The sequence below is a fragment of the Pteropus vampyrus genome, unplaced genomic scaffold (genome assembly GCF_000151845.1).
Source record: "Pteropus vampyrus isolate Shadow unplaced genomic scaffold, Pvam_2.0 Scaffold175, whole genome shotgun sequence".
In the NCBI taxonomy this organism is placed as follows: domain Eukaryota; kingdom Metazoa; phylum Chordata; class Mammalia; order Chiroptera; family Pteropodidae; genus Pteropus; species Pteropus vampyrus.
In genome coordinates, this window is record NW_011888956.1 from 59,050 (window position 1) to 80,915 (window position 21,866).

A 21,866-nucleotide genomic window follows, 5' to 3' on the forward strand; every position below is an offset into this window, starting at 1 on the left:
CTACGGCCAGCCAATCAGGACGCAGCGGGCGGTTGCTAGGAAACGCGAGGCCCGCCCCTCTCCACGTCTTTCGACTGATTAGACGAGGCCCACCCACATTCTCAAGGACAGTCTTTACTTAAGGTCACCCGATTGTCAGTGTTCACATCTACAAAAGGGCTTCACAGCAGTACCTACGTTAGTGTTTGATTGAATAACTGAGCACTATAGGCTAGCCAGGTCGACACATAAAAGTGTCACACCATAAGACTTCTCTAGACTTGAAATTCCAATGATTATTGAGGAAACTTTTTTCTTTTAAGACTTAGTTTTTTAAAGAAAAAAATTACTTTTAAAAAATTTTTTTAAAAGTTTATTTCTTAAAGTATATTACAAAAGAGATTTTTTTTTTTTCTTATTTTCTTCTAATTCCTTGACCAATCTCAGTGAATCACAGCTTTACCTCCGGGTGTTCAGGTCACCACAGCTACCTTGAAACGAGTGAACTGAAAACTGAAAAAAGGTTGTACTGCTTTAAGTGAAGCCAGCGGCTCGGCCCTCAGATGGAGTCACACTTCCTGTCCTGTGATAGGGCTTACCTGGCCCACTAGTCAGTCATTACCAAGGGGCGCCTTTAGATCAGCCTGGTAGGTGGCTCTGGGACTTGTACATTGTTGACAATCTTGCTTTGGTGTCGTAGCAAATTTTACTCATCGCATTTGGCCTCCTTCTCCACCAAGCAATTCTTAACAAATTCTTAATACAAGAGAAGAAATTTCTAAAGGGCCATTTGGTTTTTTCACTATCCACATTTGAGGTGGATTTGCGTAAGCCCTCACTTATTCAGCTGTAGTTTCGCATCTTTCTAGAAAAGCTTAGTTGCTTTGCAGTTGATCGCCACCTCGAATTGAAGTGCTGGACCAGTTAGTTTTTGCCTTTGTTTGAGACCTGGCGTGCTGCTCTTCCTGTGAAGATCAATTGCTTTGCTTTCAGTGATGCTCTTGGACTTCCCGGGGACCTCAGACCCAGGTAACTATTGCGAAGTTGATAGAGGCGTGACAGGTAAAGCGTGTGGACATCTTTGTCCTCTCTTGAGTTCGGTCCTTTGGGGATGATAATGAATGAATACAGTTACTTAAATCCTTCCATTTGGGGACCACCTTTTAAGACCCACTTCCCCTTTAATCTCTTATGTGCCAGTCATAGTGATTTTTAGCATCTCAGAATTCTTGATTCTTAGAAGCAACCTTTCAAACCCCCCTTCATCCTTAAGCTTCTCACCCCACTGGACTCTCTCTCCAACATTTTAAGGATATTTAAATAGTTTTGCTCTTAAACATTGTGCCTTCCTCCACGCAAGATCCTTGTGGCAATGGAAATGTTCTGTGTTTTGACTATCAATTAGATATTCTCGGCGTGAAATTTACTATAGTTTTGCAAGGTATTTCCATTGCGGAAAATGGGTAAGGGGTACGGGAGGTCTTCTGTATTAACGCTCCGTGACTTATCCATATGTCGTTCAGTGGACATTTTACAATCTTTTGTTATTTTATAGTTTGATTGCTATTCTAACAGATAGCTTGGAAAGCAGGGAAAGGCTTAGAGAAGAATAAGGTGAAAACAGCCTTCTGTACCCTGGGACATGGATGGATATGTCATAAACTCAGCTGCTTCTCAAACCAGTAAAAGCAAGAGTGGCCCTTGCTGGGCCAGTTCTCCTGCCCGAGTTCAAAAAGGACTGCGTCACTCCCGTGTCTGAACCACTTGAAGACCTGCAATTTTGTTGTTGGTGGTGATTATTTTTATCGCGAAAGTTTGAGCACGTGCCACGTGGGCTGTGAGAGAAATCTACCTGTAAGTGATTTTCATGCTGTAGAAACAACAAATCCCCCCTTTTAAATTTTTACCTAAATCTCGAGACCTAGGTATGTTTTGATCTGATGACGGCGGCTAATGTACTGAGTTCATTTTAAGTCCGACAGGGGAGTGAGAAGGCTGTTATGGCAGAACGTGTTGTTTTGGTTTTTATGTGCCCTAGAGGCTGGAATATTGCTTGGTACTAAGCGAAGTGCTTTCTAAATCGAGTTCATAGCCTTCGTCGTGAGAGACGGATGGTCACACAGAGAAGAATCGAAAGGGAAATAAGCAAGTGGCGAGCTTGAATTCCTCATAAAGCAGAGAGGGCCGTGTCGTGCCTCGTGAATCGAGGAGGCAAAGGGCCAGGGTTTGGTGCCCCGAGCAGGTGCGGAGTCCAAGTCACATTGCAGGGGTGCAACCAGCCGGAGCTTCTTCCCACTAGAGAAGAATTCTTGCAGTTAAATATCAGGCCTTGGGATCTTGCAGCCCTGGAGGAGGGCTGGGTTGCCCATCAGCTTATCAGGCAGGCAAACAGCCTGCAGGGCCCTTCTGATGCAGAAAACAGGCTTCTCTAAGACCCCTGCGTGGACTTGTTCCATGACCACTGGCAATCAAAACTCAGCCCTCTAGAGGAGTAGATATTTGTGTCTGTTGAAATTACCAAGTAAGAGAAAGGTCATTTGCCTTTTTTAAAACCTGAATGGTGATTTAAAAAGGGGGAAGAGAGTGGAGACTGATGAGGGTGAATGAAAACAGTGATGTTTAAACAAGAAAAAAAATCACTTACTTCCCAGATGTAACTAGTTTTATTTTGATGCACCTTTTAAAGACTTTTTTCATGCTTATTTTTATGATGTCTTTGACATCATACATTATATACGATTATACGACTTATACTTTTTACTTAATATTTTATCATACTCATTTCCTATGTCATAATTTCTGCTTTGGTAAATATTTGAAGGTTGCAAGATATGCCATTGTACCAAGCAACATACCTTCCCATAAACACCCAACCGCATAGCCGAATGGTTAAAGAGATTGGTTTTTACTCTGGTAAGCAATACCGTGAATGCCACTGTGCTTAAATCTTCGCATGTCAGATTCTTTCTTTCTTTTGTAACTCATTTGTTTATGTCATTTGCCTCTTTGTCTAGTAGCTGTCTCAACGTTTGTTTGTGTGTGTGTTTATTTTTACATATATAAAAATTGCCTTATAGAAAGCTGGCTTGTTAAATCCATTGCATGTTTCCTTAGTAAATTTTCCACTAATTTTGATCTTAGGACATCCTTTCTTATTTAGAGCACGTATGAACAGTAAATGTAGAATCTCGAGATATAAAAAGGTAACATCTTTATCTGCAATGGGTTTTAATGTGTCAAGGCCATACATTGATTTTGGTTTTATTCCTGTCTAATAACTTGCCGATTTTTTTCGGGGTGAAACAGCTTGATTTTTATAACTCATGCTTTGCCTGTTACGCAACAGGTGCCTACTTTACGCTGCTGAAAGAACTCTTCTAATGGAATTGGAGTCCTTGGCTCAGTTGTCCCTAAGCTCGCCTGTACTCTGCTTTTGGTTCCCGGGAGACACATTCAGTCGGCCTTACGGTCAGTTTCTCCCGTTGGCACAAGCTCACTTGGTTTCTGTCCATGGTAAGCGGAAGCGCCGAGTGACGGGGCCCACGAGATGTAAGAAGGCCTGCCCAGTGCCAACTCCCACGGCTCGTTTCGGGGGACCGCCTTCCCACTCGCGGGGGCCGAGCTGGTGTCCGGATAGGCGATGCTCGCTGGGAGCTCTGTTGCCCGGACCATGGTATCCAGCCCGATGGATTTACCATTCTTGGCGGTAAAAAGGACCCGTTGGAAAACTCACCGTGGCTCACGTGGACGCCTCCTTCGGTACCTTCTTCTGCGAGACCAGAGCTGGGAAGCGTGTGCCCAGGACGCTCTTCACCGACCGGGAGCCGTCGCTTACAGGTGATGTAAGGTTTACGTTCTAGTGTGCTTGGCCGGGCCCACGGTCAAAGCAATCACATCGGTGCCAGAGTGTGGGACTGTCGCGTGATACGTCCCACCAAACAGGATCGCACGGTGTCAGCTAGGAAGGCTCCAGTGATCTTTCCACGACTCTGTCTGAAACGGTGTCATTCTCGATTTATAGGAGAGGAAACTGTGTCCCAGGAAAGTTAGGGAACGTGCCTTAGATCACTGACCGACTGAGGATAGCGCTGGCTTTGCCGCCAGGGCGGCCTTCTCATAAAAGCCATTCTCTTTGAACAGAAAAGCAGTGTAATTGAGCGGAGAGGGGACCGAAAAAGTTATAACAACACTAATAAATGAATTAAGCTAAACCACATGTAGCTGGGGAATCAGCACAGGTCCCCTCCCGAGAGAGCAGCGCTGTGGCCTAGAGGAAGTGGAGGAGCCAGGAGTGGCTGGAACTTCCAGGGCAAGTAGGAGCGTGATGGGAGCGGAGCTGGACGGATGCTTGGGCCGGTCCTGGGCCTGGGTAGGGGGAGATAAGGGACTGTAGTCAGAGAAAGGGTTTCGCAAGTTTGAGCTTCTGGGGAGACAGTTTTAAGAGATGATGATTCAAGTAGAGTGGAGCCAAATGACCCTGGGGGGAAGGAAGCCGAGGAATCATCAAATAGTCACGTTTAAAAACCGTGGGAGTCTCTGAGGATGCAGGTTAAGGACGCTGGGCCAGGGGCTCAGGTCCACGGCCAATGGGGGAAAGTGCCAGGAGGTGAGAGTGGACAGTTTGAGCGGCACTGTAATCACTGACCTCTGAGAAAGAGGATGTCGCTGAAAGAATTTATGGAACTCATTACCCTCAAGAGCTCAAGTGGACACTGGCGTGGAGAAGCAGGCTTCCTAAATTTCGTAAATTCCTTCCTGAGGCCAAACTCAGCCTTAGAGTTTCAGGTGGGAAGCAAAGAGTCCACCCAGAATTATACGCCCACTTACGCCTTGTTTATAAGCAAATCTTTGAAAAATCCCGACTTCAGTCTTTTTTTGGGGTGGGGTGGGGGGGAGTCGCTGTGTATGTTAGTCAAAAGTCATTTCAACTTGATTTTAGTAAATTTAAACATTTGGGGTGGGGTACAAGATTGTCGTTGAGAAATTCATGGTCACATACAGGAGAGCCAGTGAGTTGAGAGAACCATCTTACTCTGAAAAAATTAGTGCTTTTCCTCCTAGGCAGCGAGCTTCCGGGCCTGACTGCAGGTGACCATGGCGCCAAGGCCACCGGCGTCCGGTGAGGGACGTCTGCACCGGTGCACGTCGGGGAGGCAGCTCTGTCATCGTTATTTATAATTCTCGTTCCCTGGGCCGTGCGTCGTGCCCTGTGATCTCATTTAATCCTCACAGCGACAGCAGGGCAGGTCCTGTTAGCATCCTCGCCCGTGAGCTGAAGTGACTGAGGCTCAGAGAGATCCGGCCGTGCTCTGTAGCTAAGTGAGAGGGGCGAGACGGGAACGCAGGAGCCTGATTCCTGCACGCAGGCCCTTACCTGCTGTGCAACACAGCGTCCTGCTGTGACCGGCGATGTCCCCAAAGCCTGCTTAGCTCTAGAACACTTCTGTGTAATTCTTCAAGAATCATGCATTTGAGTAATTCCGGGGTGGGGGATGCACGATGGAAGCAGAGATGGGTGATTAAGTTCCCTGACAGCCAGGGAACTCCAGGAACTGTCAGCCGTCACCATTTGGGAGGGAGACGGGGGGCACGTTCTCCCTCAGAGGCTTCGAGAGGAACCAGCGCTGCTGACACCTAGACTTTGGACCGCTGGCCTCGGGAACTGCGAGGGAGTAAACCTCTCCTGATTTTGGACCGCTGGCCTCGGGAACTGCGAGGGAGTAAATCTCTCCTGTTTGAAGCCGCCAACATTGTTGTAATTTGCTGCAGCAGAAACTAAATAAAGGGCGCGTGGTGGAAAGACAGACTTCTGATTTGTATCGGTAGTTATACCTTTCCTAGATCCAGGAAGGCCAGGTCAGCAGTTTAAACCCGCTGCTTCACCATGCGTGGGGGGAGGGAAGGGGCCAGGGGCCAGGGTCCCGGGCTATGTGAGAACGAGCCCAGGCCAGCGCCGAGGGGCGGCGTGGCCGACCAGCTGACCAGCTTTCCTATCTGCAGATGGGATTGAACGGGCGAGGCCGCTCACCCTTCCACCCAGAGCAGCTTGTCAGCAGGAAGGAGGGTGCTGCAAACAGCCACGCCCGAGGCCTCTACTCTTGGGTCGGAGGTCATAGCCCTTGTGCTAGAGAGGATCCGAAAGCTGGCAGGTGGCCCCCATGTCCTCCGCGGGGGTTGGGGGGCGTGCCTGAGTGCCTGGGACCCTGCTGGGACCTCCCACGTCCCCCACCTTCTGCCTGCAGCATACCCAACCGTGGCCTTGGAGCTTCCTGCGATGCTCAGAGCTGAGACGTGTCCCCACGTGGGCTTTGTTTGCTACGCCTCGATACGTAGGGCGGGCGACAGAAGCACTCACGCTTTCTGTACAGCTCCCATCTATTCTTTCTTTTTTTTTATTTATAAGAAAATGTTTTATTTTACCCCCCACCCCGCCCCGCCTTATTGAGATAAAATTGACATGTAACATTGTGTGAATTTCCGGGGTACGACCTGACGATTTGATACACGCGTACCTTGGGAAATGATTTCCACAGTAGGGTTAGTTGACACGTCCATCCCTGGTTACTCTGTTGACCGACAGTCAATTCTTCCGTAAGGACCTGCATCCGCAGGAACCTTTTCAACCAGGAGACCATGAAACCCTAAAGTCAATGCATTTCCCCCACCAGGACCTGAGCTGGAAAAACAGCACGACATTGATCATTAACGTTCTCTCCCCCACGTCTCTATTTCACCCATCGATTAAACAATGAGCGTTTTCGGTGCGGCTCTTCCCTTTCTTCCGGGTGTGGGCCTTGCGGTCCCGGCTCGCTTTTCACACAAACGCACAGCCAACGAGGATATTCCCGGGTCTTGCACAGGTTGGAACCTGCGTGTCCCACAGGACAGAGGGTAAAAGCGATCCCTTCCTTGAAGAAGTGTCCTCAAAGTGTGGCCCGCAGCACCCCGCTTCAGACCCGTTGCAGAGGTTTGGAGAAAATGCGGATTCCTGAACTCTGTCGTGGGCTTGCTTAACTAGGAGCCGCGGGGACCGGAGGAGGTGTGACCCAAGGATGCGAAGTTTAAAAAACACTTAATGGAACTGATTTTTGGTATCAGACTGTCCCATTTTCAAAAGAGTTATAATTTACTATGGACGAAGTAGCTATAAATGCATTACCATCACCAGCCAGAGTTTTAAAATCCATGATGTTCGTCTAAATCGTTGGAATTAAGGTGAACTAGATGCTGCAGAGGTGCCCCCTGGGCTGGCTTTGCTCTCGAGTTGGTGGCCACTGGTTTTTAGGCGGCCCATTCATCCATGGCGTTGTGCTCCCTCGTGGCCTCGACCCGGCCTGAGCTTTGGGTCCAGTAGGCCCTACAGCCTTGACTGGAGGTGTGAAGTAGTGTGTCTCATTGTGAGACTTACCAAACAGCAATGCTGCCACCTTCTGACGTGTGTCGCTTGGATCCACAACATACTAAATCACTGCCCTGAGATGTGGCCTTCGAGAGCTCCATTCCAACAGTGTACCGCTTTGCCCGTTTTCAACTCAAACCATTGTCGCCATGGAGGCTGGCGGCCACAGTTGGGTGGAGATGATATTGAGATGCTCTTCAGTGCCTGTGAGGGATGGATGGTCTTCCAGCCCAGGCGACTGTCAGTGGGTTTTCGCTCAGTCCTCAAGTCTCCAGGTATCTGGCTGTCTCTCCTTTTGGACCCGACTTCCAAGGCCCTCTGCCACGGGCCTGGGCCACACCGACACCAAAGCAATGTCATACCGGAGCACCCTTTGCCACCGAGGCCGGTGATCCCTCAGATGTGTCAGGACTCCCAATATTCTAACGGGGAGAGAAACATGATTCTTACCCGCATGTCTCTGACTTGCTGTAATCAAGTATTTGGAGAAAAGTTAAAAACATTTTTTTTTCTCCTCCAAATAAAAGGAGCGATTTGGTGAACCTCACCGTTAACTTTCAGCAAATCCAACCTAGACCAACAGAGTGGACTGTCTGGCCATTTGCTGAAGTGTGGAAGAAACCCTCAGATACTTGAAGAAGCCTACACTCATGTCCAGGTTACTAGGAGGCTCTATTTTTCAGTTAATCCGTGTCTCTCATGTTTGCATTTCAAAATCAGCCCTGTCGGATTCAGTAGTGAGTAAAGCCATTTGCTGACCTAAGCGCTGTGAGCCTCAGGACTGGGTCTGCTGGAGAGCGGGCACCAAGATGCAAATACTTTTCCCTAGGCTGTGTCTTTTAACCAGGTTTACCACTGTGGAATGCGAGAGACACATTTAGCTAGATTTCAGGAAAAGCGGGTGTCACTGTTACAATCAGGTGACCTTGAAGTGTGTACTTAGCTCCTCCGTATCGTAAAATCCTCGTCTCGGACAAGGCTATTGCTAAGCCCTTTCCAGTTCCAAGATTTTGCGAGTCTACGAATCGCTTAGCTTGAGATGCTCCCTGCCTCTGCATGCCCTATATCAATATCAGATTCACCAAGTATTTTTCTTGATTACTTATGTTTCCTCTCTATTAGCTTGTTAACTATTCATTTAAAGGATTCTTTTAGTGGATGCCCTAGAAAGTGCCACAGTCAGACCTGACTGGGCGGCGTCGACCACGCATTAGGGTTTTCCCCATTCCTGGACGATGCGAAGGCCACAGGACACTTCCCCTTCATTTACTATCTTCCTGCTTTTTGTGCGTTTTGCGTTTGAATGCCACACGTCTTTTAAACCCCGTGAGACGTTATTATCGTTGCTCTAAACAGTGGACATTTGCTTCGCTTTCCCTCTTACTTACTCTCCGTTCCTTCTTGTATCACCGTACTCCCACGGGCATCATTTTCTTCCCGTTTTTTTTTTTTTTTAATTTATTTTTTTTTAACGTGGATCTGGGGTCGAAGAGCGGATAATTGCCTTTTCTTCCTCAAAGCATGAGACCACCTGAGCTAACGATGGAACTAACTCCGAGGACCGTAAGTGCTAATGAAATGTGACCTCGAGGTGGGGACCGCCTTAACTGTCCCTGTCACTCCCGTGTCAGGCGCCCAGCGGGTACGCGCTGTTTATTAAATCGAAAAGCACGGGCAGGTTCCCTACTTTATTTAAATCACATCCATCCAACTTTAACTTCCTATGTCCCTCTTTGATCTCCCTTAAAATGATCCTGACTCTTCGCCTACCCTCCGGTCCCTCAGAGGAAAATCCTCTCCTCTCAAGGCCGTGTATTATTTTCCACCTTCTCCCCTCGACCCTCCCCTTCCAGAGGACCTTGCTTCTTCCCTGTCCCTTGTACGTACTTGTCTCTCTTTCTCCATTGCCTTTTTTGCTTCTCCCTACGTGTACGTCGAGGTCCCCTCATTCAAACACTCCGACACGCTTTTCTGGATTCTGTGACTTCCGCGACGTACTGTCGCATCTTTTCACTCCGTGAAACTCGTCAAAAGAACGTAGGTTGGATGCCCACCCCTCGCCTTCCGTTCACGCCTTGGCCTTTGTGCTTTGGCGTCCTCCCCACCCTTCTGCTGAAACCGCCGTCTTGAAGATTATCGCTCAGCCCTGATTTCTCGAAACGATGACTTCCTCGGCCTTCGGACATTTGACCTTACGCATTTTGTGATTCCTTTTTCTTGAAACTTTTCCTTGCCTCCTGTGGCACTGCATGGTGGTCCTCCTAGTGGGACACCTCCCCAGATTCCTTTTCTCCGTTGGCCACCCCACGGCGTCCCCCTTTGTCCTCTCCTCTGCCCTTCCTTTATCTTATTCACGACCACGCTGGCTCTTCGTGGGTGACTGTGGAACTCTAGGTTTCCCTTCTCTCTCGAGTTCTGTGCTGGAGTTTCCACCTGCGGGCTGCACCTGTCCTCCCACTTAAATGTGGCTTCTTCTGAGCAACACTGACCACTCTCCTGGAACCCTGCCCCTCCTTCGGTGCCCTCTCTTGTTTGTTTGTTTGTGTCACAAGTCCCTACCTAAGCAGATTCTGAGCGGCGCACACGGACTCTGTCCACATGCCCTCTGCTTTGCTCTCTGCCTGGAATTAAGTCCTATCAACTCTGCTCCTGTAACGTTTCCAGAATCTCTTCCTCCTGACATAATAACGACCATCCCAGCTCAGGTCGCTCGATCCTCTGCCCGGGCCTAGCGTGCCGCTATCCAGATGCTCTCGCGCCTTTCGCTTCGTCTACCTAGTCCGTGCTGGTCACGGCTCCGCGCCCACATGTTCCGAAGCACAGGCTGGATTATCCCGCTCCCCACACAAAGCTTCGCTGACTCCCCATCGTCTAAACTCCTGCGCGTGACACGCGGAGCAACGTCCCCACTAGTTTCGGCTTGAATCTCTAATCCCAGCCTCTCCTTTGCGTCAGGCGTGCCCTTGAAGCCAGACTTCAGCACACGTTTCTCTCTCTCCTCTGCCTTGGCTCTCGTCACTGCCTTCTCTCTTCTGCCCTGTGACCACGGGATGTCATTCCCGCTACAAACCCAGTTCAGGTGTCACCTGTTCCAGGTAGCCTCAGGGGACGCCTCCTCCGTGTGCCTCACGGAGCTACCAGAACAAGGTGGACCGTCCGTTTCCTTCCACCCCAGGATTCAGGGGTGGCTGGGGTACACCGTAAAATCTCTCACTGTATTGAAAGCATTGTAGTAAATATGCAGTGATGAAAATTTTTTTCACGTTGCATATCCTACACAGTGCTTTGAACTCTTATTAGCCTTTTACTAAGTATTTAAAAATTTTCTTTAATGTACATGTCTTGTTTCTCTCTTCAGACACTGGAGGGCACTGGCGAAATGCTTAAGTAACTGTTCACTTGTTCATATGAGTTTCACTGTAGGGGAGGGCTTGTGTGTGTGTGTGTGTGTGTGTGTGTGTGCGCGCGTGTGTGTGCATTCGCACACCCAGGAATGCCATTTACAGGTTTTCCTTTGTTTTTAAAAATTAATAATCTACTAAAATTAAGATAAAAAACTAATTATTTCTTAAACTTTGAAGTTCAGCTTGTGAATCTTACTATTTCGAAGTCTAGCCAATTTCCATAATCACTTTTAAAGGGAATATACATGGATTTTTTTGTTCTCTTTGTCATCTTCGATATATGCTCCTAAATATTTTATCTCGCCTCCATAAATTCGGTACATTTTATTTTCTTCTAAGGACTTTGTCTGACAAGTTTGCTCAGGCACCTTATTCAGATCCTTGCTTCTTTTCCCTTGGGGTTTTTTTCTCTCCCTCCCTCCCCCCGCCTCACCCTCAATTTTCAGTAGCTCTTTGTACATTTGATTAAGAAGCCATTTGCCTTTTATATGACTGGCACACATTTCTCCATAGTCGTCATTTGCCTGTGGTGCGACGTCGCCGCTGCTGGCGTGGGGGTATGTCGTATATGTCGCCGTGCAGGAGCTGGTGTCACGCATTTGTGATGCATCACCATGGGGGACCACAGTCCCTCTCCGGGAATGTGGCCCTTGGGCTTCGCTGCCAGAGGCCAGCGGAGTCGGCGCCCGTGTCCATTGTCAGCGGCCTTTAAGTCACGTTAAACGCTCTCATCTCTGAATTCCTCACGGCTGCTTTACGCTAATTGCTCTCACTGAGCAGTGCATCGCTGTGTGCTCCCTGGTGGCCTTTGCTTGTGTCCAGACTGGGTTCTGTCTGTTCGCCTAGGTGCCGGCTCGTGAGAGCAGAGGCCTAGCCTCCCGGATCCGTGTCCCCTCGTGCCCACCACTGTGCTGAGAAGTTACTCCGGGTCCAGCGAGTGCCTATTTAGGGCTTTGCGACCCGGTTCCCTCGCCGGCTATGGAGGACGGGGGTGTCCCGTGGGGGGAACGGAAAGCTCCCTCTTTTGTCTAGCCTAGACCCCAGGCTGTATCCCTTGGGTGGGACCAGGCCACGCAGATGGCTGTAGATCTAGCGACAGCTGACAGTCCCGCCACCTTGGCCTTTCCCAAGCTCTTTACTCCCCCTGTGACCCCCAAGAACCACGTCCATCTGGGAGAGATGGGAATGGGCTCACCCGAAACCCCTCCCTCGCCTCCCCTTTCTGAGCTCAGAGGTCGGAGGCAGCTGGCTGAAGAAGGAGGCACGGAGGCAGCATTCGTTCGGGAAGCCACTGGTTTTAATGGGGGCGGACGGTCGGTAAGGGAGCCGGCGGGGCGGGGAAGGGCAGCCGCTGTCTCCCGGCCCTGGCAGGGGCTGGGGAGGAGCCCGAGCGCCCCCTCTCAGGCCCGGGGCCCTTGGCGGGGAGCGAGGGGAAGGGAAACAGAGGCACGGAGCAACCGCGGTGGCCTGGGATGGTGAAGGTGGGACAAGGCTGCGGTCCGCGCATGTCCAGGGGCGGCGGGGGCCGGGCTGGGAGGAGGCCGGGGGTCGAGCGGTGAAGCGGGCTGGAGGACTGGACGCCCCCCGACGCGCTGGCCGGGCCGACCCTCGCGGCTACTTCCGCCCGACCTGCGCCATCAGGTGAGCGTTGGCCGCGGCCTGGGCGCGCAGGTTCTTGGCCTTGGCGATGTTGAAGAGGATGTTCATGATGTTCGTGGGCACGTCCAGGGACAGGGTGAGCTTGGCGCGGCCCCCGGCCTGCGCGCCGCCCTGCTGCGGCCTGCCCCGGGGCTGCGCGTGGGGCAGGGGCCTGGCCCGGGGGCCGGCGGGGAAGGGCCTCTTGCCCTTGTCCTCCCCCTGGGCCCTGTGCTCGGCCTCTCCGGAGGCTGGGCCCTGGCCGGGCAGGTAGGACGGGCCTCTCTTGCTCAGCGGGGGCGCCTCCTCCAGCTGGCTCTTCCTGGCCTCAGACGGGGCTGTGTCGGTGCAGCAGCGGGAGATGGACTCGGTTCTGGAGGACTTCTGGGCGAGGCCCGTCCTGGGGGCCCCAAGGAGCAGCAGCAGCAGGACGTGGGCCGGCAGGAGCATCTCTCCCTGCAGGGGCAGGGGGCAGCGGCAAGGCTGTGAGGGGGCTCAGGGCTCAGAGGACATAGTTAAAACCCCGTGGGGTCTGTCAGTGTTCTCATGCAGCCGGCCCCCAGGTGTGGCCTGGACTGCAGCAGCTCCTGGGAGTGTGTCAGGACGCAGGGATTGACTTTCCCCCCCTCTCCCGCGCCCCCTCTGTCTCCATGTCCGTCTGTCTGCCATTCACCTCTGAAAAGAAGCTCCCTACGAAGACAAGACACCCTTCGCTCCTCAGTGCAGTCTAAGCTCCAGCTGAGCACGCCTCCCCTCTTCCGTTCTGTGGGTGCCCAGGAGGAAAGCTCCACATCTACACTGTTCTCGTTTGGTCACCTGTTCTTCAGGCTGGTCACAGAGGCGCCTTCGCCCGGGACTTTAAAGATACACCCTCACTTCCGAGAGCTGTGACACGGTCACAGCCCAGGAACCTGGGCGGGTGAAATTCGGAGCACCTGTCGCTGGGAGAGGGTCCTGGAGGGGGAAGGCGGGCCGGGGAGCCAGCAGGCGCCTGATTCCACAGCGCTGCCGGGGGGCCGGCCCCATTCCCCAGCGACGGGGAAGGCAGCATATTCCCCGTTTCGCCCCGTTTGTCTGCAAACACCAGTAAGAAGCTGAATTAAAAAACGAGGCGTGTAAAAACATTTCATGAAACGGCGATGCCGAATCCAGGGAACGTTAAAGCATCTCAAAAGGTGTGGCGCTGGATCTGAGTGAGCTGTTTTCTGTTGCAGTCTTGTGGAAGTGTGTGTGTGACACACACACACACCTGTAAGCAATTCACCCTCGAAGCGAGCAGGGAGGGTTTGTCACTGAAAGGCTCGTCCGCCGAAGACGGAGGATCAGCCAGGAGAAAGTCGACCTGCTACAGATCACACTGGTCCCTGGCAGTATTCACATTACTGCTGTATTATTTAATTTGTTCTCAGAACTGGTGTGTGTGTGCGCGTGCGCGTGCGCGTGAGTGCGCGTTTGCTAGATTGCTGTGTCTGAGGAGGAAACTGCAAACAGGATTTCTCAGAAAACTTGGGTATCACATAGAGACATCAAACATCTCCACGGTCCCTCCCTTCTCCGGTGGCAGCTAGCCACTGCAGACATCCGTCTCCTTCCTCCAGTGTGGCCACCGCTGCGGGGGGAAAGGACTCTGGGCTTTGAGGACCTGGGTCCGAAACCTCCCTCAGCCTCTCTACTGCCTTGGTGAATCACTTAACCTCTCGGTCCCCACATCCTAAAGAGGAGAGAGCGCCTGCCTCGCAGGTGCATCCAGAGAGTCGAGGGAGAAGACGGAGGTGAGGGATGCGGCCAGGCGCCCTGCTGCTCCTGCAGGTGGTGGGGAACGGCCTGTGGATTTTGTCCCCCATCCCCCGTCCCCCCTCCCCATTTGGGAGCTATTACCAAGGGCCGCTTTTTAGAGTCACAGCTGAATTCTGTTAAGAAAAATAGATTTGCAACAAGAACCCATCCTGCTTCCGATCTGTTACCTTTTGCAAACCAGGTGTTTCTTCACCAACAAAGAGAAGAGGGTTTTTCCTCCTAAGAAACTTCTCCATGGTCTCTTCGGGGCCATCTCTCTCTATTTAAAACACTGTGGTGTTCAACACTGCCTTTCAGCTCTCATCTCTCACCCCTGTCCGGTCCCCGGCACCTCCTGCCCAACTTAGGGCAGATCACTTAACCCTTCATAAAGAAGTCCCCGGCCAAGATCTTACCCGAGAGTGGCCCTCCCTGTGGAGTGGAGATGCTCAGAGAGGCGGGCACGGCTTCAGGACCAAGAGGTCTGCTTCGGGAGCATGCCCCGAACGCCTGTCCCTCCTGGGTCTCCAGCTCCTCTCCTCGTGTGTCCCCTCTCTGTGGAGACCGCTCCCCTCCTGCGTGTGTGTGAAAGTGACAGATCACAGGGCGGGTCGTAATTCCAGACGTAGCATCTACACCGGGATGCAATTTTGTTTAAAATACAACCAGAACCAGCTGTCCACGTCACAGAGACGACGGGCTCTCTGTGTCCCTGACCCCTCCCACCCCCACCCCTCCTGCCCTGGCAACTTGCTTCATTGATAAAAAGAAAAAAAAAAAAACAAACAAAACCAAACACCGTTAAACCGAGAGGCAGTTTCTCTGAAGAGTTTTATTATTGACCTTGGTTCTTACTGATTTCATCCTTCCTACATCCCTGTCACCCTACTCCGCCTTTTGGAAATCTAGAGCCAGGCCCGGCTTGGAAGGTAGAGAAGGCAATGTGACATTCACCTGTTGTCTTTTTAATTCCTGGGGATTCTGACATGCAGTATTTTCTTACAAAACTCGGTATAGTTCTCCTATCTGAGGGCTCGCGAAGGGGCAGGGACAAGGTGCCTAGAGCTTTTGGTGGGAAAGTGCTTGAATTTTGCACATCCATCTACCCACCCACCCATCTACCCACCCATCCACCCATCCATCCATCCGTCCATCCATCCATCCATCCACCCATCCATCCATCCATCCATCCATCCATCCATCCATCCATCCATCCATTTATCCATGCATCCATGGATCCATCTGCCCACCCACCCATCCACCCATCCATCCATCCATCTGATATTTTGGTGCACCCGCTGAGTGCTAGGCATTGCCAGGGCCTCGAGAAGTCCAAGGAGTCAGTCGCCACCTCTGCTCTTACAAGCTGTTTGCAGTTTAGACAGAAATATGAAAACAGAGCCGACTTTCAGTGTGGCAAATGCCACAGTAGGGAAGGGAGCGTCCCTGTCCTGGAGACTCAGAACAGGCGCCTCTGCCAGGAGAGGAGAGCAGAGGGTGTCAGACAGAAAGGAGGTTTGGTGGAGAGACCTGACGGCAAGCGGGGCTGGTGGCCAGAAGCTGGGTGGGAGAGGGTGGGTGGCGTGGCCGAGAGGTCAGCTCACACTGGCAGGTGCTCCGAGCTCGGGCGGGGGTTGCATTTTATTCCCCACATAATTTAGCCAGGTGACCCCTCGTTTCACAGATGAGGACGCTGAGGCCATGAGAGAAGTGACTCTCCGGGGACCACACAGGAACTGGGCGACAGTCAGGGTGAGGATCCAATTCCCAAGTGGGCACTGAGCTTTCCAGGGCCGCCTGGAACCTCCGGCGTAGCCGTAGCTCTGAAGGGCCACGCAAGACCCACGCCCTCTCCAGGCCCCGGCCTTGGGCCAGACCCCCGTCCTGGATGGGCACTCCGCACTCTTGAAGTCCCTCCAGGTAAAGGGTAAGTGGACTTCTGGATTACGAAACTCCCGAATGCTCAGGGCATTTTGTGGGACAAACGGGAGTCTTCGTAGAGAGGGGCTCGGCGCCCCACGTTCCCGCTTTCCTTGTGGAGAGTGGGGGCCGGTCCTCACCCCGCTCCATCTTCCAGAGCCATCTGTGGGCTTCTCTTGAGATAGGTGGACACACGAAACTAGGAGATCTGATCTGAATTCATTCATTCATTCATTCATTCATTCACTCGTTCATATGTTCTAGTTTTGGGGAGAAGAGTTTTTTCATTTCAGATGATTAGGCGGTAACAGAGTTCGCGTGGTTGAGAGGTAGAGAGCTGTCAACCTGAGGGGACCCCCTTTGCTGCCTGTCTGAGCCCTGGGGTACCAGGAGGCAGTCCTGCGGAGACACCAGGGCTAGGGCTGTTAGGGCTGGCGTCCTCGGCCTCGGGCTGCTGACGGCTGGGGCCGGATGCCGTGGGGGCCGTCCTGAGCACTGTAGGGTATTCAGTGGCATTCCTCCACCTATCAGGTGCCTCTGACACTCCCTCCTCTGCCCAGCTGTGACACTGAAAAATGTCCCCAGACATGTCCCCTGGGGGCAAAATTGCCTCCAACTGAGAACCATGGCCCTCAAGCGTGGGATTCGGAGAGACAATAAACATTGGCTTCTTTTCTTGCCAACCTGCCTGTGTCCTCTCTACTTGCTGGAAGACTTAGCCCCCGAGCCAGGCCGAAGTGCCACAGGACTGAGCATCTCGGCGTCAGTGGCTGATGGCTGTCCTCTGGGCCTATGGATTCCCACTGGCCCATTCTGGGTTGCCTTGGGATTGGCCGATGCTTCCAGAAGCTTCCGCACAGAGCAGGCAGGCTCCCCCCACCCTGTCCTTGCAGACCTGGGTGGCAGGGAGGGTGCCATCATAAACGCACCTGCATGAAAACCTCAGGAAGCGGCCTGTTTGCTTTGCAGCTTGACCCTCTTCCAGCTGCATCCGGTGGAGGGTGGGGAGTCCTGGGCAGAGTGAGGATGATCGGTGAACAGACAACTCCAGGGTGTCATTTCCCCTAAGCACGCCTGCCCTCCCCGCCCTCGCTGAGGCGTGCGTGTGGGTTCCGCTCCCGCCCTGTCTCTGGCCTCCGTGGGTTCCACCTGGAAGGGCGTTCAGCTCTGCGGACAGTATGTGGAGGTCCGGGGTGGGAAGGAAGAAGCTGATGGGCTTCAGATACGAATGGAAACGGCTTCCATTTATAAAACTCATGTCTCTATAGTGCTCGGAGCACTTTCCGATCACGTTTTCTCTGCGTTGGAGCCAGGCTGTAAAAGAAAAAGATCGGAAGAAGGAATTAGGCGGCCGTGAGGACACTCGGTTTATAGGAAGGGGGTTTGGCCTCGTGTCAGGAAGGGGAGTCGACACTCGGCCTCTGTTCAGCCAGCTGGGCTCTTGGTTGGGACTGGCACGTACGTGTTCTGCCCGTTTCTGGTTTGTGAAAGGCAGATCGGCGGACCTTCCCTGTTTTTCTAGCAAGGTCGATGTGAAGGTAGTATTCGTAAGAACTCGGTCAAGTTCCACATGGACGCAGAATATCATCGTCACTTTCGTTTTTCAATTCTTCTCCAGTTTTCCCTCGCTGATTTTCGTTTACGTGACTCCGCAGTTGTTGGAGGGCGTGTGTTAGTCTCCCTCCATGTTTGTGGGTTTGTAAGTCTGTTCGTTTTGACTTTGCGTGTTTAAAGAAATGGTTCCTTTCATCATTTTACTGGAAACTCTTGAATGCCAAATAACACTTTCGTCTTAAAGTGTGCTTTGCCTGATATGCTATTCAGGTTTTCTGTTGGCTAACATTTACTTGGTGCATTTTCCCAGTCTTTTCTCTGTCAGAATTCATTTGTAAATGGTGTATACTTAAATTTAAAATGTCGAATCTAACCACCTCTGTTTGAACAAGGCCTTTAACGCATTTACGCTAATCATGATTACTGGTGTGTTGGGGTTATCTCCTGTTCTGTTACGTTGTGCTTTCTATTCGCACCCCCTTTTTTCCCTATTTATTCCTGCTTTTCCTCTTCTGTGTCCTGCTGGTTGGACTGATTCTTCATTTTCACATTCGCCTCTATGGGTTTATAACACAAGCATTTACGGCTACACTTTTCCCGCTAAACACGGCTTTAGCTGCATCCTGTGAAAATGAGCAGCGTCCACTTGTAACCCGGAGAAACTGTTCTGGTCCGTTGCGTAGGGAAGACCCTTCGCTCGACTCACGTTTTCCCCAACACGCAGGGCCAATCTGATGACCCACACCTCGTCCTGCTGCTATTATAGCATTTCGGTGAAACTGCGGTCCGTTCTGGTCCTTGCTGATAGGGGCTCTCCAGCGCTCCCTCCACAGACCTCGCAGAAATTGTTGACACTGGACTTAGCATCCACCTTGAAACCAGCAGCCATGGGAACAGGTGGAGAAAGTTCCGGCCTGTTTCCACGTCCAGGTGCACCGGTCACTTATCAGACACTTTATAGTCCTCTCTAAATGGGCTTTTGGCAGCTGATTGATTCATAGAGCAAAGATCCTAGGGGCCACGGGCAAGATGCAGCTGTGTCCATCAGGGCCACATGAAACAGAATCAAAAGCTTTCTGTCCCTCTCCAGAGAAGAGGAGGACACGTGCCTTCCTGGCTGGACTTGCGTGGCGGTTCCTCTGCCACTTTCCCAAACTCGGGCCCGGTCGATGTGTAGATAAAATGACCAATACCAACAGATCCACTTAGAGGATGTAAGTTTTCTCTACAGACAAAGACATAGAAACTCTTGAAAACTTCCGCACAAAGCAGCAGACTGGGCGGCGTGCTCCCAGACAGAGGTCCAGGTGTCTGGGCTCTCCCACAGTTCTCCGTGGAGACGCAGTCAGGCTTCCCGGTGGCCCAGGCGACCCCGGTTCTTCCAGGTGCCACAAATTCACCTTTGCCCCTCTGTCTCTCCTAGCCACCTCCCTACCATTAAGTGTGTTTCGCAGCCTTTGTGTACATGTCCTCAGGTTAACCAGGCACAACGCTCAGTCAGTTCAAATAAAACCGGCGTATCCTATCTGCTATTGAGTTTTCCTTCGTTTCCCTTGGCAAGCCTAGGCTTTGGAGCTGGCTGTGGTCCATTCCCACGTGTGCCTATTTGTCTGCGAGCGGCTTGAGGCTGAGACTTTCCCACCACGGAATCCCGAGGGACAGGTGCCACGAACACCGTGGCCGGGCATTACCAGGGACTCGATGGATGAAGTCAAGTCCCTTTGGTCAAGGTGGTCGTGGTCTGTAAAGTTGCCAGGAACAGGGAATTGCAAATGCTGCATCGTTCTCTAGGAATCAGGTTCCCTGTGAGCCTCTGGTCACATTTTCATAAACATTTCCTGTTCAAAGGCACCTGCTTAATATGTATGACTGATCCATTAACGTTGAATCATGGCTGACAGTTCTACAATGCACGTGAAGTTCATCTAACACAGATTTTCTCCATGTTACATCACAGTCTTCTGAACTCGGGGACAACAGACAGCACTCAAGCACTGTGCTCAGGGGCCACTTCAAACAATGAAATCACCAACAAAAAGCACAAAAATGCAAAAGAACCCCCAATGGCAATAAGTAACTACAAACAGGACCCTAGTTACACTTTGAGCTGAAACCAGAAGGCAGTGCATTGCCTTGTTCAACCATCTCAGGGAATGTGTGTGTCGGGCGACTCAGATTTCACCACTCTGCACGTGTGCATGTCCACGCATGGCCGTGAAAGTGTCACGAGTATCTATTTTGGAGTTACAGATAATTCGTAAGAAGCAAGTGTTTTGTATTCGTTCGTGAGATGGTCAGTCAGGTGCGACACAGGACGAGACAGAAGGGGCTCGGGGACTGATGGCTGGTGACACGTGGTGCTAGAGACGGGAGGCATGCCAGCACGCAGGGCCCCTTGGGGACACCCCGGGGTTGTCGGCAGGCAGACATGCGAGTGGGCGTGGCGGGGGAGCCTCGGTCACAGCTTTACTGGGGTTTGGTATAGTAATAAAGAAAGTAAGTGAAATTAAGATATTTGGTTGGAATGGTAGAACTTTTTTCTCCCTGATTCGGGAGGCCGTGCTAACTAGTCAACACCCCCAGGGTTGTCCTGTGGGAGTTCTTTGTCGCAGCCTTTCTAAGAGAAGTTTGCTCTGATGCTGCAGCTCTGTGAAGTCCTGTATGGTGGCCACTAGCCACATGTGGCTATTGAGCACTTGAAATGTGATCAATCTAAACTCAGATGGTTCCGAGCGTAAGACGCACACTGGATTTCAAAGACTTAGTGCAAACCAAATGTAAATATCTCATTAGTAATTTTTAAAAATCCTTATAGATTGAAATGCTAATATTTTGGATATGTCAGGTTAAGTAAAATGCATTATTCAGATTAATTTCACTCATTTTTGTTTTTTTGTTTTTGCTTTTAAAGAATTTGGCGACTAGACAAGGCAGAATCGCATATAACGTTATCACATTATATTTCTATTGGATTTCGCTCTTCTAGATAAATAACATCGTATTAGGGGCGGTCAAAATGGTGCCATGCAAGGATCTTGTACACTGAAATCAGACGGGTCTGTGTTTACAGCCTGGCTCTGCCACATTTAATGTGGACGGACTTTGGCCAGAGTTTTCGACTCTCTCGGTCTCAGCAGCAGCAGCACACCATGTCGGGTCGTTGTTAGAATCAAGTGAGAGACTGTGTGTTATCACCCAGCACAGGACGGAGCCTACGAAAAGTACCCATGAGATGTAAATTCCTCCCTTTCTTCCTGGCAACCGAAATAAAAGTTCCATTAACTTAAGCCAATAACGTCACCGTGTGGGACACCCTATCTCCTCGTACCTTCGCCAACCCCGAACATTAATATTATGAGTGTTTTTTTGTTTTCATGTGCCCTTCGTGTTGCACTAATGAGGCTAAATACCTTTTGGACACCGTCGGTGGGAGTATAAAAGTTTTCGGAAGTGATTTCATCAAGAAGCTCTTCAAAAGTTCACTGATCCTTTTATTCAATAATTTCTCCAAATCTCTTTAGAAAGAAGTCATAGATCAGGACCAAGATACATGTTTAAGAATCGGGGATAGGCCCAGGAAGCTTCGTGTTTAAGATCAGGTTAAAATAGTTAAATTAAGCCTCTCAACTTGGAATGTTATTCCTAGGAGCCAGGAGCCAGTAGACGAGCCTGGGAAAGGCGCTGGCCGCCAGGCCCTCGGGGCGGGAGCTGCTGGCGCTCTCTTGAGTTGAGGCTCTTCCCCATGTTGTCTCTGTTTGGTGTTGGGCCCCACTGACCTTTCTCTCTTCTCTCCCTTCCTTCCATACCCCGCTCCCTCCTACCCACCACCTGCTTGTAACCTGTGAACCTTTTGCAGGGGAGGCCCTTGCTTTGACTCTATGATTCTCCCAAACGGTGGTGGTTTTTCTTTTTTTTTTTTTTTTTAAATGTCAAGAGCGCCTTCTGCTCTCTCTTATGCTTAGGTCTTTGGGAACCAAAGCCAAAAAGACTTCCAATTTACCTGCCTCCCTTGAGTAACTGACGAGGGGCTAGCCTAACTGATTAAGTGAGAGATGGGAAAGAGAAATGTGCCCTCACGAGGAAAAAAAAAAAAGACTTTAATACATCAAAATAATATCCCCCTACATATCTTACGTTGATATGTGAGAGCAAAACCTTTGGTCAGGAAACCTTTGCTCGTTTCCCTAGAAATCCCATTT

At 51.0% G+C, this 21,866-nt stretch overlaps 1 protein-coding gene and 1 long non-coding RNA gene across 2 annotated transcripts; one reads left to right on the plus strand and one right to left on the minus strand.

Annotated features, from left to right (window-relative positions):
• The first annotated feature begins 356 nt into the window (after window positions 1–356).
• Window positions 357–5,640, plus strand: LOC111746099. The gene is made up of 4 exons (XR_002782927.1): window positions 357–1,833; window positions 3,326–3,816; window positions 4,120–4,292; window positions 5,041–5,640. It is a non-coding gene; the product is annotated as an uncharacterized LOC111746099 (long non-coding RNA).
• Window positions 5,641–12,396: 6,756 nt separating this feature from the next.
• UCN3 (urocortin 3) lies at window positions 12,397–12,867 on the minus strand. Its single transcript, XM_011370796.1, has one exon. The coding sequence runs from the start codon at window positions 12,865–12,867 to the stop codon at window positions 12,397–12,399; it is 471 nt and encodes a 156-aa protein (XP_011369098.1).
• Window positions 12,868–21,866: the final 8,999 nt, after the last annotated feature.

What these genes read in the sequence shown, in the direction of transcription:
- UCN3 (XM_011370796.1), bottom strand. Translation starts at nt 12,867, where the DNA reads ATGCTCCTGCCGGCCCACGTCCTGCTGCTGCTGCTCCTTGGGGCCCCC.